Genomic DNA, 17,066 nt, shown 5'->3' with positions numbered 1-17,066 from the left:
AGACTGGTTCCAGAGCCCAGACAATGCGTAGAGGTGAGCCCAACTATATCTAGCCGGTACCTCTCAACCTCACGCACCAACTCAGGCTCCTTCCCCACCAGAGAGGTGACATTCCATGTCCCTATTGCCAGTCTTGGCAGCCGGGGGTCGGTCCGCCAGGGCCTCCGCTCCTGGCCGCCACCCGGCTCACAATGCACCCGACCCCTATGGCGCCTCCTGCGGGTGGTGGGCCTGCGGGAGGATGGGCCCATGTCTCCTCTTCGGGCTGTGCCCGGCCGGGCCCCATGGACTAAGGCCCGGCCACCAGACGCTCGCCCTCGGGCACCCTCCCCGGGCCTGGCTCCAGGGCGGGGCCCCGGTAACCCTATCCCGGGCAGGGTAAACTGTTCCCTCGATATTCTTTTCATGGGGGTCTTCTGAATCGCTCTTTGTCTGGTCTTTGCCTGTTATTTTCCACCTCAGTTATAGTTATAGTTTTTTGGTCTTAGTACCCTTAGTGTTTTGCCAGTTTAGTGTTTTGTTTCTTAGTGTTTTGCCAGTTTGTTTTGGTTTCCTGGTTTAACCCTGCCGTCATTTAAATAAAACCTCACCTTTCTGTTAAACCTTACTACTCCTCATCGTCATCTGCTTTTGGGTCCTGTTTCCACACACATCGGCGCACCCCGCCGTGACAATAAGGGCAGTTGGTCCCCACAAACATGGTAAACTTCCAATTTTTGGTCCCCGCAAACATATGTAAACACACACACACACACACACACACACACACACACACACACACACACACACACAAGCTTGTCTTTATCACTTCAAAAGACATTGACTTGCATTCTCTTCCTAAGGACAACTAACCATCACCTTAGCCTGTACCTCACGGTGTCCTATTATTAAACCAAGATTTCATACAAAAAATCTCACGGTTTACCTCATGTCAATGTTGCAACTTCCCAAAATGCAACAGTGTAAACACATTTATGAGTAACAAAATATGAGTAATACAACAGCACATATCCACACACATGCACACACACACACACACATACGCATCAGATCAAAAAAAGGCTATAATGGTGTTCAGAGACCTGACTGGAGTGTTTCCCAACATCGCCTCAGGCAGCTCTGTGCCTCCATCCATCCATCTGTCCATCCATCCTTCTGTCCACCCATATCATAGCTTATTTTTTGCTTCTCTTTTATCCTCCCTTCTCTTTGTGTGTTTCCTGCTTACATTACCACAATTATGCTTTTTTTTCTTGTCTTTGTTAATCTGCTACCCTTCTCAGAGAGAAAATGATTTTCACAGTCAAGTGTTGTTTTTAAACCATGTTAATAAGAAAATGAAGTTTACTGCACAGTAGTAACCGTCACTCACAAGGTAGCCACACCCAAAATTCTCTCCTATGTTGTTTGTTTTACTCAAAATAGCATCAGACATTGTAAAATGAATATCATGCCCTATTAGGTGATACTTAAAGCTAGCAATTTAGACTACAAACGCAGCAGAAACCTGAGGTGATATATCTAGTTGAGGATTAGAAACATGAAACACTTCTTTTTACAATCACTGGAGTCGCCGCCCTGCTGGACTTTATAAAGAATGCAGGTTTGTTTTCATCTTGTCTGATGAACTCTCTGGATTCTGGTGATGATCTGCATCTGTTTCTCTATGTGTGTTTTAGAGTTTCAAGCTAAACGTGGACAGTCGCGCCGCTCTGAAGGAAAGCATAATGGAGGAAGGCAAAGCGCTGCTCACCATCATCACCTTCCACCATTCTGGTATTTTCTTGCACGTATTCATATTCTTTCACATATCAAATATGCACACACACACAATAACAGGATACACATTGAAACACACACACACAGGTGGCCATAATGGAGCCCCGACCCTATTCCATTCATTATTAATATTTGGATTAACAGAGCGACCTTCAGAGAGGAGACCTCATATGAATGTAGCCGAAAGAGAGACTGGGAGAGATAAAGACAAAGAATGAGATGAGTCGGGAGAAAAGACGAAGGAAAGAGAAAAAGAAAAGAAGAGCAGCAGGCAGGGGAAAGAAACATTGAGTATACAGTAACGGCGTATTTTTTCAGAATTTTTGAAGCTAAAGATGGAAAAGAGAGAACCGAGAAAGAGAGAAAGCTGTGTTGTTTTCAAATATCTGAGCAGTAATAGTGTGTTGGGATTTGGGAATATTTGTTGCTTACCAACTTGATAACATAACAGACTTACTAAGATGAATAATTACAAACTAAACAACTTGAACTACAGATTTCTGAAGAGGTTTTGATGAAAATGGTCCGATGATGGGGATTGTTCTGCCACTCATGTATCAGATTTCTAGAAAATCAAAATGTGCAGAGATAATTGATCTCTAATGAACATCCCAGCAGAACTCAGTTATTCAGGGCCAGATTTCCAGGGAAGACAGAGAAGATGGAGGAAGGTGCTCCACTTTCTAAAAGCTCCAAAACCTTTTTAGCTTTTTCATGAAGCAGAAATGTGTCAGAGTGGCGTACACTCTGTGGAATAACCAGACTACAGTCACCACGAGCACATGAGTGATAAATTTGACTGATTATGGTTTGGTCATTTGCATCACTTTTTGATGTTATTATGCAACCGTATATCTGGAGACTTTCCTGAGGGACCTCTAGTTTGTAGCAAAATTAGAGACTCGAATCATCATTCAGCCAAGACAATAAAACCCATGATTTTAATGCCATTTGTCACCTCGTTAGCATGCAGCCTATCTGCAGCCTACAACACAGGAAAAAACAGCTTAAAGATTAAGGATACCAACAGGCCTATGGGTGGAAACTGGGATTTAGCCCAAGGGAAGTGAAATCTATCACTATATACACTAGAAAATATTCATGACTTCCAGGAATTAGAATTTGTATACCTTTGTAAAGTCTGAATAACGATAAAAACCTGCCTTTGCGTCACTTTCATTGCCACTATCCTTGTTCTTATACTTTCTGAAAAGCGTAAATGAATGTAGTCACTAATGACCTATGTTTTGTAGGGGTGTTTCAAAGGTAACCCATCGATTTAATGGATAATTAGCGTTTATTTCAACCTGGCTTAGTTCCCATTATCGTACACACTTTGCACTCTGCGACTCTGTTGTAGAGATTCGTATCAGAGCAGCTGTTGCAAGATACCTGCAGCACTCAAAAAATGTCATTTTCTGAGCCACAAAAGCCACATTAAAAGGAAAACGCTCCAGGCCGAAATAAGCCGGAATTATCCTTTAAGGATGAAAATAAAAGTATGACGTTACATTCACTTAACATAATGTGGATTTAAAAGTTTTTTAAAAGATATTGTGGTCTTAGAAAAGCTCTTCTTTAGTCAGATAGAGGAATGGAATTATGGGTATCATTTTTCTCACCGTAACTATCCCAAGTCTCTCTTTCTCTCTTTCATTATTATCCTCTCCCTGTTTGTCTTTCTCTGTGTTATCCATGGCTCTCTCTCATTTTTTCAATTTTATCCCTATGTCTGTCACCCTCCAGGTCTGAAGGATATCCTCCATATGGTTTCCAGCCAATGGGATCAGCTCCAGCGGCAGATCCGGCGCCAGCATAGCTGGATGCTCCGCGCCCTCCGCTGCATCCAGGCCCGCCTCCTCTATACCAACCAGTTACACAAGCCCTTCACAGCCCCAGGGGACCCGTCAGCCAATTGGCTGCCTTCTTGCCCAGCAGACGGCCTCAAGGTAAAAATAGCAGCGGTGGTTTTTATTTTCTGTTTAGCTTCGAAGCTTTCGGTTATTCTGCTCATCTGCTTATTGTTTGTTTTTTATTCCTTGATTCATATCCCTCCATTTCCTCCCTGGTTGATCCCTATTATCCCTCTGTCTTACTGTCTCTCTCTCTCACACACACAGACACACACAGTTGGACTCAGTTGCTCAGTGTATAAATTTCATTTTTATTTCCTGGCAGTCCCAAAATTTGGATCTTAACTGTGCAAAAAAAGCTGCCTGAAGCCTACATCAGTATCTTGTCAAAATAGAATACTGAAAACTTTTCATATATATTTTACACTTCAAACTCTTTATCTGACCTTTAGTACCTTCATTCTTGTCCATCTGCTCAGACTTTAACTTTCTTCTACCTTTATCACATTTTTTCCTTGTTTTTCTTCCCTCCTGTACGCGTCTACCTTCAGCTGTTTTATCCCATTTTCTTGCTGTGTTTCTAAAAAAATTTTTCCTTGATTAAGTTTATTACTCATTTCTGCTCTGGATATATCCTTTTGTAAACAGGTCCTTCCCTTCTTCCCTCTTTCCAACCTGTTGGGCTTTCATTTCCCTTCCTTTGATCCATTTTCATTCTTTCCTCATTCTCATTGAATCACTTTCATCTTGTTTTATTTTCTGTATTTCTCTTCCGTATTTCTCTCTCCTTCTCTTTCTCCTGCTCCCCTCCTTCTTCTCCTGCAAACCTGACTCTGGTTGTTTTCAGATTGTTTAGTTGCAATTAGAGCTGCAGCAGGCTGATCACTGTGATCAGTCAACAGTGACAGCCATTAGCCAGCTACCACCTCTGTGTGCGTGCGTGTTTTGTGTACATCTTATAGTGAAAGTGTAATTTTGTATGTATGCGTATCAGTGTTTTCCTGTGTATGTGTGTGTGTGTGTGTGTGTGTCCATTAGCTGCTTGGCCACAGCACATTAACAGTCCATTCATTATCTGTGTGAATCTCTCTCTGCACTTAATGCTTTGATCCGTAAAACCCCCAAACAACAAACTAAGGTGTGAACCCACTGAATTATTACTGTTCGCTGCTTCAGAGCACAAACACACACAAGGCATGTCAGCATCACAGGTTTCCCATACTTCTGTGATATTTTAAATTATTCAGTGTGTGTCTGTTCTGGGCAGGTGAACAATGAACCCAAACTAACCGATGTACAAATCCTGCAAGATCCTCCATCTGTAGGAGACAATCTGACTTCCAGTGTTGTAACCAGTGGTGCTTTTAACTCTTTCTGGTCGACTGTCCGCCCACAAAACAACATTTGTGCCAGTGTAGAACCTATAGTCATGTGCTAAAATGAGCAGCTACATAGAGAGGTGTATGTGCTTTGGATTGGGTGAAACCATACACTATATATAAAAGATAAAAGTTGCCAGAGTGATGTCATTCTTTGTTTTTTTTTTAAGGATTTCATCATATTTAGCAACAGAGTGGAGTGCTACCTTTGCAAAAAAACAAGCCCCTAGCATTAGCTGACTAATGCTAGGGGCTTGTTTTTTTGCTCTAAAAATATACAGGCAAATCAACCAGGCACACATAAATTCTAATTAATATAAATATATAAATACACTGGAATTGCATTCACAGTATGGATTGCTATAATAATAAGAAATGTATATTATTTGTCACTTAATATCATTAAAATTATACTTAAGCCTCAATAATGTTGAAAGAAAGACACAAGAAATAGAAAGTGGATTTTGCATAAAATATGAAAAATGATTACTAAAAAGTCCAATGAGAGTCCTGAGAGAGAGCTAACAAGAACATTTGTTACAAACACAAATGAAGGTAAAATGGCAAACTGACAAACAAGCTGAAGCAAAACCAGACTCAATCTCAACAAAGGGGGGCCTAAAAGACAAAGTGGGAACAAACATTAATTAAATTAACTAAAAGCTAAAGAAACAGCAGCTAGTGACTTCTACTTAAAATGAATTATATTTCACGATTTATTTTGGGGTGGGGGGAGACAAGCTTAAATCATGTGGCGAGCATTTGAAGGCAAGTAAAAGCCAAGTTTAAAGTGAACCTTATCTACTGGTACAAAGGATGAAACCTGGACCTGAGCCCAGGTCAAGAACAAAGTTATTCAATGCAAGTTGGAGTTGAGTTTAAAATGATTCAAACCCCTTCTTATTCAGGAGGAGTCCAGTTTACAAGTTTTTTGACTAAGTTGCAGTTCATTGAAGCCAGGCCTAAGTTTATTCTCCGAACATTCAACTCAAGTCTAGACTAGGGTCAAGTTAACAGCGAAAACAGTGAATTCTTCCCAAGTCAAACACGAATGAAGACTCGTTAAAATAATGAAGTCAATTTTATGGAATCATCAAGACCTCGTCAAATTAATAAGTTCATTAACAGCAGAATTTCAACCAGTATTTTCATGGTATACAGATGTATTTTTTAGCCCTGTTAGGTAAATCTCATATAAAGTATGTAGACAGCTCCAGGTAATATCTTAAGACGTTAGAGACAGAGTTTTGTCTGTTGGTCCTCAAAATAACTCAGTAGCAAGCCTCATATCTGGTGATACCTAAAAGGAAAACGATGATTCTTGCAAGATTGATGAGTTTGTGTAGTGCATTCAGCAGATACTTTCCTCAAAGCTATGAGATCTATCAAACATGTTCAGTTCTGAGCAAACAGCACACGCGAGTGGATATTGCACTTTAAGACTGTATTGTATTTTGATGTATATTTTAACAAGAAAATAAGACCATCATAGACAACACCTGAGCTCTTTCCGGTGCGTTCCAGTGTGTTGCTGTTCTTGTTGACCGGCTTTCGGGAATGTTTAAAAGTCACATTGTAGTAGAGTAGATATCTCCAAAGTTAGCTACAAGTAGATCTCAAAGTTAATGACCACATATTTTTAATGTTATGCTGTATATACCTGTGATCAGGAAGCACAGCAATGTGAGTGCAGAGGGATTCAGTAGCTTGCTCAGTGCATTTAATGTTATGGATAATTGGTAACATTTCACTTTTTTTTTTATTATCACAAGTCACATGAATTCAGCACCATCAGACAGCTTGATAATGTGCAGGAAATAAGAAATAATCTAGCTTTACTGTGTGTTCATTATCTGCCAGTGCTCTTTAATGACAATCAGATGCATGGCCTAATTACTGCTACACACACATGTGCATGTGTGTGTGTGTGTTTTGAGGGAACAAGGTCAACCAAGGGCATTTTGTTTACATGCTTGCATGCATCTGTGTTTATGGGCCTTGGTAAAAAAGAATGATACAATGACCAAGGGCAGAGGGTAGGTAGATGCACTGCAGTTCATTTGTTGTGCATGTTTTCAGAGCAGTAGTGGCCATGAGTATTTATTAGTGTCTACATATGTGTGTGTGTGTGTGTGTGTGTGTGTGTGTGTGTGTGTGTGTGTGTGTGTGTGAGAGAGAGAGAGAGAGAGAGGGAGTTTAAATGAACGTAACCTTGACTAAAGGGCAAAATAAAGGGCAAATTGGAATAAATTTATCAAATTATGAAGCCTTGTACAATATTTATAACCAGCGGATTCACTATTCATTACAAAAGATTAAATACCAACTTGTATCAATAATTCATCCTCTTAATCTTCATTTTTAGTGCAATTAAGAGCAGAGGCAAATGACATATTTCACACCCGGCTCGAGATGGTTAGCATGCAATTTAGTGACTGTGACTGCTTCTCTGTGGGCTGCTGGTGCCTCTGCAGCTGGATATGTCATATAATTAGACACATTTATCTAAATGCATTATCATCTGCAGCAAATAGTGACAGCACTCATAATATTCCTTAACTTTTTGTAACAGTTTTTCTAAAAGAAGAAATATAGAAATCTGGTCATGAGCCAACAACTTAAACGTAAAAATAACCTGTAACATAATTTGAGGGTGAAATACCCCTCTGTTCTTATTCCCTGGATGTGTGAGCTTTGGTTTTGCACTTGGTGTCACTTTGTTTTCACTGTGCTGCTTAGTTTTAATTTCTTATTTGGTATTTCATGAGGTTTAAGCACCAAACGTGGGTTAAAATATCCCCCTTCACAGAATTAACATTGCATGTTGACAAATTGTGGTAAAGGGTACAGAGTGACAAGTGACCCCATCAAATGCATGTATAATGCGCTATTATACATTATGTACAATACTGTGTGATTAGGACTTCATAGTGGCTATATAGGATACAACCAAGTCAATGAGCAGTGCATTAACAAAAGGTAACTGGTTTTGTTTCCAGTGTACAAATGCTGGTGCTTTCCAGTGCTGAATTTATATTATTAGCATTCAACCATTTATATTAACATAGGAGCATTTCATATGAACACAGTTTGCCTTTTTGTGGCAAATATTAAAGTGGCTTTGGTGCCATTTCATTTTTAGTTGTAAGTTCAAAAAATAATCGACTAAATGCTGAAAAACTCAGCTATGATCTCTGCCATGTAATCAAAACACAAACAGAAAGATTTCACCATGTTTACCATGCTCTGTTGAAATAAAAAAAAAAAAAAGTCAGATTCATGGCAGCTTTACCATTTTTCTCAAGTAAGCTTGATCACTTAAGACTGACTTGCTTCTTAGGCAGCTGATATAAGTTGCATTGCACTTTTGGAAACTTGAAGGTTTATATTTTTGCTTTAGCATCGTTCATTCTGTCAAATTTCAATTTCTGACTCAGAGCATTTTGTCCTTGTTCGCTCCCCCTCTATTAATTCTTAGCTGATATGGTCGCCGTAGCAACTACAGGTGTGGTGTGAGGTCATAAAATTAGGCTGAGCCTTAACAAGCCTCCGAAGACTAATAGCGCATGTGTGTGTGTCTCTTGGTGCTCATAAGAGCTTGTTGTTATTGATGGAAACATATGTCGCTGACAAGGTTGAAGACTTTTTTGTCTTTCCGTGGTGCGATTTTTATTTATTCTGCTTTTGACTTTCATGCTCTTTCTTTTCATCAATGAAAGATAGAAAATAATGACTTTCCCCCCAATTTTCCATCCCTTCATTATCCCTTACCATTCCATTGTCCGTCTGTCCTTCCATCCATAAGTCTCGATATCTGTCTCTCCTCTGATTTCCTCTCAGTTTAAATCCCTGCAGACCTTTACATTGACACAACCTTCTTTGACTCATGATGTCTTTCCTTGTACCGTTCTTTCACTCAAGCTCCATCTTTGCCTTCATCATCCAGCTCTGTCCCTTCCCTCGCCTCCCTCTCTCTGTCCGTTCATCTAGAGAGGGGTGATTCATATAAATGTCAGGAAATATCAGAGCCGGGGTGGTTGGATTAGGCAGCAAGTGGAAGATACACTGATACCAGCAAATATAACGCCGCGACAGGACGGCCAACACCGGGGATTAGGACTCACACACACACACACAAGCAGAGACACCGCGCAGCGAAACGGTTGTGTGTGTCATATGACAGTATTGCGTTATGTGACTTTGTCAGTGTGTCGCTGCATTTTAAAGATTTGTTGTACATGTGCGAAGAGTGTTTTGTTGCATATTGAAGATGAAGGCAAGGGTTGTGTGTGTGTTTTGGCAGGGGTGGGTGAACATGGAAAAAGAGAGCGCGCACGCACGACAGACATAGAAAGGTGTTTAATACGAGTGTGAAAGCAGTGTAATATTTAACAGCTTAGCAGGATTTGTCTGTCACATTACAGGGGATTGTACCGAGTCTGCTAACACACACACTTACACAGACACACAAACGTGCGCGTGTTGAAAAGGTGAATGGATGTTTTCGGTGACAGCTGCTGAATCTGGATCTTTTTCTCTGGAGTTTCATCACTCAAATATTATAAAACTGCCACCATGTTTAGACAGCGTATTACAAATGTGGGGGGATATTTGACAAGAACAAAGTATGAACATGATGGAGTGGAAGATGGAGGAACTTTCTCTCAGTAAATCTAAAGTTTGAAAGGAAATTTCTCAAAAACAAAACATTATAACATTAATCTGTTTAATTAATTTTAATGGAATAAATGAAGATTTATGTCGCTCTTTATAGAAATTCACAGAAATCCAAAAGTAAATGGAATATATAATGAAATAAAACAGGTGAGGATATTTAGTTACACTAACTCTAATGGGTTACATAACCATCAGTTTACCACAATCCTAAAAGCACCACATAGTGACTAACATTAACCATCTCAGTATAATGCAGTGTTCTGCTGTGAAAAACTTTGATCCTGGTGAATGTTTGAAATGTTCCATCAATCCTGTTACTGTTGCACACTAAGTACACCCCTAGGAATAAAAACAGCACTCTCCCATTTGTAGGGCAGCGAAGAGCTTGTGAACCACTACAAAAACACTGGCATTGATCCGCGACGTTCTTTTGACACACAAAGTCAACTGTATAAGATACATGCAGTGACTTAGATATATGCAAAAAGAGGTATAATAAACAGTACACTGGCTGTTAGATCAATAAATATTACATTGCTTAAAGCAGGTCAGCGCCTAACTGTGTGAAACAGCCATACATCTAACAGCCTACTAACCCTAACCCTAGAGGTTCAGACTTAAAATTAATTTGAATAAAAATTTGTCTTAAATACGTATTTTCCCATATGTTTCATCTGCTCCAGGTGCATGCTTGAAATATACACTTTGCTCAAATGCTGCATATACATCAAATTCATCTTTCACGTGTCAGGAACATGCCAATTTCCACCGAGGGGTTCGGAGGGGTTGGTGTGAGTTTGAGGTGTGTAATGGATGGTGCGTTGTAAGGAAGTTGATTTGTTGACATTAGACCAACCCCTCATGTCCAAAGGGACTAGCCTTTGGACATGAGGGGAAACAAATCCTATTAGAGAGCTGAACCTGACACCTGGTTATCCACCTGTCCCCCCCCCCCCCCCCCCCTTTCCCCAAGAACACAATTTTTTTTCTCATGTTTCAGTTTTAAACACAAGTATAGTGTATAAATGTGTATGAAAGTTTGTGTGTGTAAGAGTGAGAAATTTACAGGTAAAACTGCTAAGTGGCCTCTGTAGGTGGCTCCTCACAGAGTATGAGCTGTGTAAAAAAACGTGTGTGTGTGTGTGTGTGTGTGTGTGTGTGTGTGTGTGTGTAAAGCACTTGTACATTTGTGATTGTGACTGTTGGCACTTGTATGGTGACTCTGAATGTGTATGTATGTGTGTGTGTGTCTTATCAGTGTGGCTGGTGGAGACAGCTTGTTGGCCCCAGGCCTCCATTTCACCCTACAGACCACACAGAGAAGGACGGGGGGAGGAGAGGAAGGGAGAGAGTGAGAGAAGGGGGGAGGGGAATACAGCGAGTAGGTAGTGAAAGAAGAATGAAACAAGGTGGGGTCAGATGAAGAGTCAGTCTGTTGCCTTACAGACGGGTAGCAGATGAAAGACGGGGAAAAAAACCCAACCAAACTCTGACTTTGAAGAGGTGAAATATTCAGTAGAGATTTAGCATCCACTATTTCCAACTCTGTCGTTTGTAACACACCTTACAACATAAAATGACTTTACCAAGCACAAATTTGTTACCATAAAAATGGATCTGAAGGATAAAAGGCCTCAGTTCAACATGTCCATATGTAACATGAGTCAAAGCAAGTGAAAAACGAATGGGTGAAGATTGTCACGGATGTCAAGCAGTGATATGCTCGAGAGCAGAGCTCCACCTGAAATGAGAAATGGTAATTTATTGCAGAGCTCAAATTCCTATAAATACCAGGATTCAAAATTTAGCTATAATTTAGTCGTTTTAGCAAATGCAAGAAAAGCAGGAGGAGCTGAAACAGAGAAATGGAACTCCTTTTGTTTAAGTTATTTCTGAAATCAGAGCATTGAACACCGCAGAGTATTTTTGAAACTGAGGAGTGAAGAAGTCACATGGAGAGGAAAGGGGGCTAAAGTAAGGATAAGAAGAAGCAGAAGAAAAGATCGCGGGCAGTGGAGGAGGTGTTGGAGGAGTGGAGGTGATAGAGATCCAGGTTTGGTTGACTCTGAGCATGGAGACTGAAGCGTCCTGAACATGCAGAGTGGCTCATCTCCCCCTCTGAGTGATTTAAATATTGACCTCAGGTTATTACGAGCTTTTTAAATCAAATTACCGAGTGTTGGACTCCTGCCTGATACCTGATATAGCCAATCAGACGGCTTGTCCCGCTCCCGGAGCTCCACCGCACAGCACTTTACATAAATTAAGATTAAAGTTACGAAGTTTGGGAGTTAGTTTAACCACGCAGTGACACTATATCAAGATAGTTTGTGTTAAAAAAAAATCTCAGTGTTGGTGTTAATCCCTGGTTGAAGATCTGCAAAGCTGCATTTCCAGGTCATTTGAAAGCGATAAAACTTGGCGCTTAAACCTGGAGGGTTTTCATGTTACACAGCAAGCAAGTTTCACACCAACAACACTGTAGGTTGTTAAAAATGAATAAAAAGATGAAAATGTGCTGGATTAGGGATACAGTGTCCTCCATAATGTTCGAGACACTGACACATTTTTTGTAGATTCACCTCTGTACACGTCCACAGAGGACTGTAAACCAAACAATCGAAATGTGACTGAAGTGCAGGCTTTCAGCTTTAATTCAATGGGTTTTCCCAAAAAATAGCATGAACTGTTTAAAAATTGCAGCCATGTTTATACACACTCTCCTATTTTCAGAGGTTCATAATTGACTGGAAGGGCTAACGTAAATTTAAATATTTAATGCTTACAAATCATGGACATCACAACATGTTGTGTTTCCTCCCTTCAGTTGCTAAACTCTCACTGAAGCCACCTTGAGTTGCTCCACTTGTTTGTGGGTCTTTCTTTCAGTAGCCAAAAACATGCTCTTTGGGGTTGAAATCATGTGACTGATTGGTCATTGAAGATGATCCCATTTTTTTCCTTGTTACACTTTTGGGTTGCATTATGCTTTGGGTCATTATCCATCTGCCCCAGCTGTCACTGGGGCAGGCTCCAGCCCCCCGTGACCCTGAACTGGATAAGAATAAAATAGATGGAGGGATGCTTTATAGGGTTGAGGATAGATATCACAGAATTATACCAGACAACAAAAGTATTACTAAAGGAAAGCATACCTACTCTAAATACAGCAACTTAAATTTCGCAACATATAAGACAACAAATACCCTTCTAAATTTAAAAATAAAAACTGAAAAACGTTATTGTGAACTTTAATTAGTTACATTTAAAACATTTCCTGATGTTTTGACCTTCATGTATAAGTTAAAGCTGATCCTTGTCTAGAGCGAAACTTTCTGTTCGCGTTGATACAACGTGCTATGGACCTTTTCCGGTTTTGTAATCCCTCATTAAGTGCGTATGTATTCATGATGAATTCATGATGATGTTTTGTATAAATCACACATCTGTTTTCCGGTTCTTAAACTCTTAGAAACTTTGACTTTCCCCTGCTGTCGTCCTCACATAGAGCCACTCGTGAAGCCAATTGAGTATAAATGACGTTATAATTGATGCTTTAGTCGAATAAAGTTGAACACGCTGAAGTTCTTAAAACTGTTTTCTGACCTTTTTGCATCAAAGCCTGCGTGATATTGAAAGCTAATTTTGTTAATTATCACCAATAATCTGCCGCAGCTCATGGAAATGACTGAAATCAGCCTAAATTAATGCTCCTCCAAACACATACGGTCAGTGAATCCACCGTTTTTTTCTTTTTTAATCCAAAAGTTGTTGAGACACAAAGTAAAAAGTGTCTCACACGCCCCTGCTCTCCTCCCTCCCACCTGCAACGTCTATAACAGCTAAATGAAATATGCAAATAATCGCCGCCGATCCCAATAAGAAATAATTAACGCTGTCTGCTCTCTGTGGCAGCAGGTATTAGCATGCCAAAGCACTCCAAAATGTAATTTATAAAGTGAGTTTAAAAAAACACCAAGCTCTTTCTGTGTCTTTGCCAACGGCAATCTGACGTTTCTAATGCACTCTGAGAGAGGGAATAAATTGATAGTGGTGGCACAGGGCTTTTTCTGTTTTAATTTTCCATTCCTGATATTTCTCAAATATTTAATTATGGGGATGGTAAAAGTGAATATGTAAAGTGGGTGTTATTTTTTTTCCTTTTTTTTTTGAAGCTACAGATGGTTTGTGTCATATTACCTTGTTAAACACGGATATGGCGGTGCTGATTATTAGAGGAAGTAGTTGAGTTTGATGAAAGTTGAAGGAAAAGCGGTGGCAGCGTTGGGCAGAGCAGTTGGTTAACGAGCCAACGCCTGGAGAGCGGAGAAATGAGTTTGCTTCCTTCAGCTCGACTCTGGTTGGTGGAAAATTAAAAAAAAAGAAGAAGAAGAAGTTTGGGATTTTCACCTCCAGCTTTCTCTTAGTGGTGGGAGGTGAATTCTTTCACCATACATGTGTGCGTTTTCTTTAATGTAAAAGTTTATTTCTTTAGAAAAAAATAAGGTTGATCCATTCATCCAGATTGACATGAGGAGCATTAATTACATCAGTGACTTTGCATACTCGTAATAAGGAGTAATCCGGGGCTTTATTCATCTGTTTGTAGAAATAACTGTGGAAAAATCTTTTCAGCAAGCGTAAGTAAATGCAAGGACAACGTTATGAACACAAAGAAGCCTGACTTGCAGAGAAAAGGTGGAGGCCAGTGCGGAGGGAGCATTTAAAACTAGGAACGAGGAGTTTGAGCCTCATGTACATATGCAACAGAATTAACTGACGGTGTATTTTAGCAGAGATTGGGAAACCAAGGCCCTCCTCGGTCAGGCACAGAAAGACCCGCATAACAGAATTAGGAAGTAGCTCTTACGAATGTTCAGGTGAGTGAATGAGACACTTACTGTGAGTCCAGATTATTCATTGTCATGTTTTTTGAATACGAAGGTATCATTCTTAATAGTTTCCACTAATTTGTAAAACTTTGTTGATGGAAAAACGAATGAAGACCAGACAGAAACACATTTTTCCCCCAAACTAAGAGCCCTGAAATGTTTTTTTCTTTGAGTAAAATTGGATGGTGATTTGATCTCTACTGAGCAGTTGAGACGTAAAAACCTCCTGTCTCCTACTGCTTTGGGTATTTTCCAGCTGATTGAAAAGATGCTCTGAAACAGTGGACGCTATTTATTTTTCATTAAGGAACGTTGGCAGAGGAATTCTGCTCTGATGAAAAACCAGACACGTTTTCAAACACCCACACTCCACTCGCGCACACACAGACACACAAACACATGTTTCGTGGACACGTAAACTTACACATGAATATAAATTGACGCATCTATTGCAGATACACGCAAAACAGACACAAAAACACAAACACTCATGAACAGACGGACTCTCTAGCTCTATTTCTCTCTCTCTCTTTCTCTGTGTTTTACAAAATCTCACACACACACACACACACACACACACACACACACACACACACACACACACACACACACACACACACACACACAAATAGATACTGGCCTCCTGGTGACTTAATTACCCCCTCCCCATTTCTCCTCTCAAATCCACAATCAAAACCACATTTTGATATCATTTCAGTCATTTGTATTCATACATCAAGGCAGACACACTTTTGTGCAAGAGCACACACACACACACACACTCTGTCTCAGTTTCTGATCAAAGATACTCCATCTTGTTCTTAAATAAAAGACAACAAGGACCACTGTAGGCTGTAATTACTGTCAGAGCGTCTGATGCCGAATTTATGTGAGTGTGTGTGTCTTTTGAACCATTTAATACTATTTTAGAAATTGTGTTTGTGTACGTCATTTGTGACGGGTACCTGCAAAAAGATTTTTCTTTTTCTTTTTGTTGGCGAAGAGCCGAGCAGCAGGGCAGGCAGAGCTGTTTTCTTTGCTTTTACAATGAAAAGGAGGCCAAAGAGAGCGGGAATAAAAGTGATGAACAGAATAGTGGATGGCAAGAAAAACAAAAGAGAAGTAGCCATGTGAGAAGCAGAAGGAGGGAAGGAGGAATGCAATGTTGAAAGGAAGAAAAAGAAAAGCAGGATGAATGGAAGGACAGATTAGAAAAGGATGTGTGGGGGGAAAAACAGCAAGATAAATGTTAAGATGACTGGGACAAGATGAGAGCATGAGGGGGGATAGATAGAAAGGGATTGGACTAAAATACAGAGGTGATGGAATGAAAACGGGCCGAAGAAATTGTGTGGGGGCGACTGAGTAAAAAAAAAATAGTTAGAGAAAGGGAGGAAGGAGAGAACGGTTAAGAAGACAAGGGAGGATGTGAAAAATGGAAAATAGTAAAGGAAGACATGAAAGAAAAATAGGTCTGCGGTAGAGAAACGAGAAGAAAGATGGGGCAATGAAGGGATAGAGGAACTGACATTAAAAAGACTAAAAAAGCTCAAATAAATGCATAGAGGGATAGTTTGACGTTTAGCATTGAAAGCAGAAGAAGTGAAAGGTGGACAGAATGGTAAGAACCGGGTTCACCCAATTAAGAGATGAAGCACTTAGGATTAGAAAAAGACAGGTGAAAACAGACGGTGAGAAGGGGGGAGAAGAGATGGATAGAATAAGGTTTACTAGTGGAAAAAAACGAGAGGAGAATGATGGCGGTACAGAGCGACACAAATGAAGAAATGAAGAACAAAAGATGAGAGGAAGGCAGGAGGAATTGATAGAAGACTGATAAAAGCAAGGTTGAAGAGTGGAAAAGGGGGAATGCAGGATGTACAAGGGGATGGGGGGGGGGGGGGTGAAGGGATGGATGGATGGATGTGACAGAGGTGTGGAGGCTGTTTTTGTCTCTCTACCTGTGAGGCACAGTAAATCAGGGGCAGATAAGGTAATTCTGTGAGCTGTACATCATCAGGCTGCAGACAGTTTTATGGCCAGCAGATTGGCTGTAAGGGCTGCTGATTACAATGAGAGAGGGAGAGAAAGAGAGAGCGAAATTCAAGTGTTTTGTATTAAAGCTGCATCTATAAAAGTTTGATAAATAATAGAAGTATACTCTGTGATAATATACCATACTGCCATATATTTGTGTTTTCTGGAAAACAGATGTAGTTATTTTAATTACTTTGTTTATTTGTCTGCTGCCATGTATCTACTTTCATGCTAAATTATAAAAAGACATGATACAAAGCACCTCCATTAATACTTTAGTTTTAGCTGAAGCCCAGTGTTTTAATAATTGAGAATTAAAAACATGTATTCAAAAATTAGACTGAAATATCTTTTCATTTTATTGACCGAGACGGTTGGAACATTGTTTAAACGGCTCAAATATTAAAATCTTAACATTAAAAATATATTTTAAGTGTTCATAACTGAGA

The 17,066-nt window shown here is 40.0% G+C and overlaps 1 protein-coding gene across 1 annotated transcript in view; it reads left to right on the top strand.

The window, feature by feature from the left end:
* The window catches only part of akap6 (A kinase (PRKA) anchor protein 6), a 238,045-nt gene that overhangs the window by 91,583 nt on the left and 129,396 nt on the right, over positions 1-17,066 (top strand). The window contains exons 12-13 of the mRNA XM_085440867.1: positions 1,680-1,776; positions 3,526-3,728. Of these exons, the coding sequence (XP_085296993.1) occupies positions 1,680-1,776; positions 3,526-3,728 (300 nt within the window). The remainder of the gene's footprint in view (positions 1-1,679; positions 1,777-3,525; positions 3,729-17,066) is intronic.

The sequence above is a fragment of the Copadichromis virginalis genome, linkage group LG19, assembly GCF_057382275.1.
Source record: "Copadichromis virginalis isolate Kocher_CV1m ecotype Utaka linkage group LG19, C_Virginalis_male_GT1.1, whole genome shotgun sequence".
Lineage (NCBI taxonomy): Eukaryota > Metazoa > Chordata > Actinopteri > Cichliformes > Cichlidae > Copadichromis > Copadichromis virginalis.
Note: the sequence above shows the minus strand (reverse complement) of the source record. Positions and strands in the feature narration are given on the sequence as shown.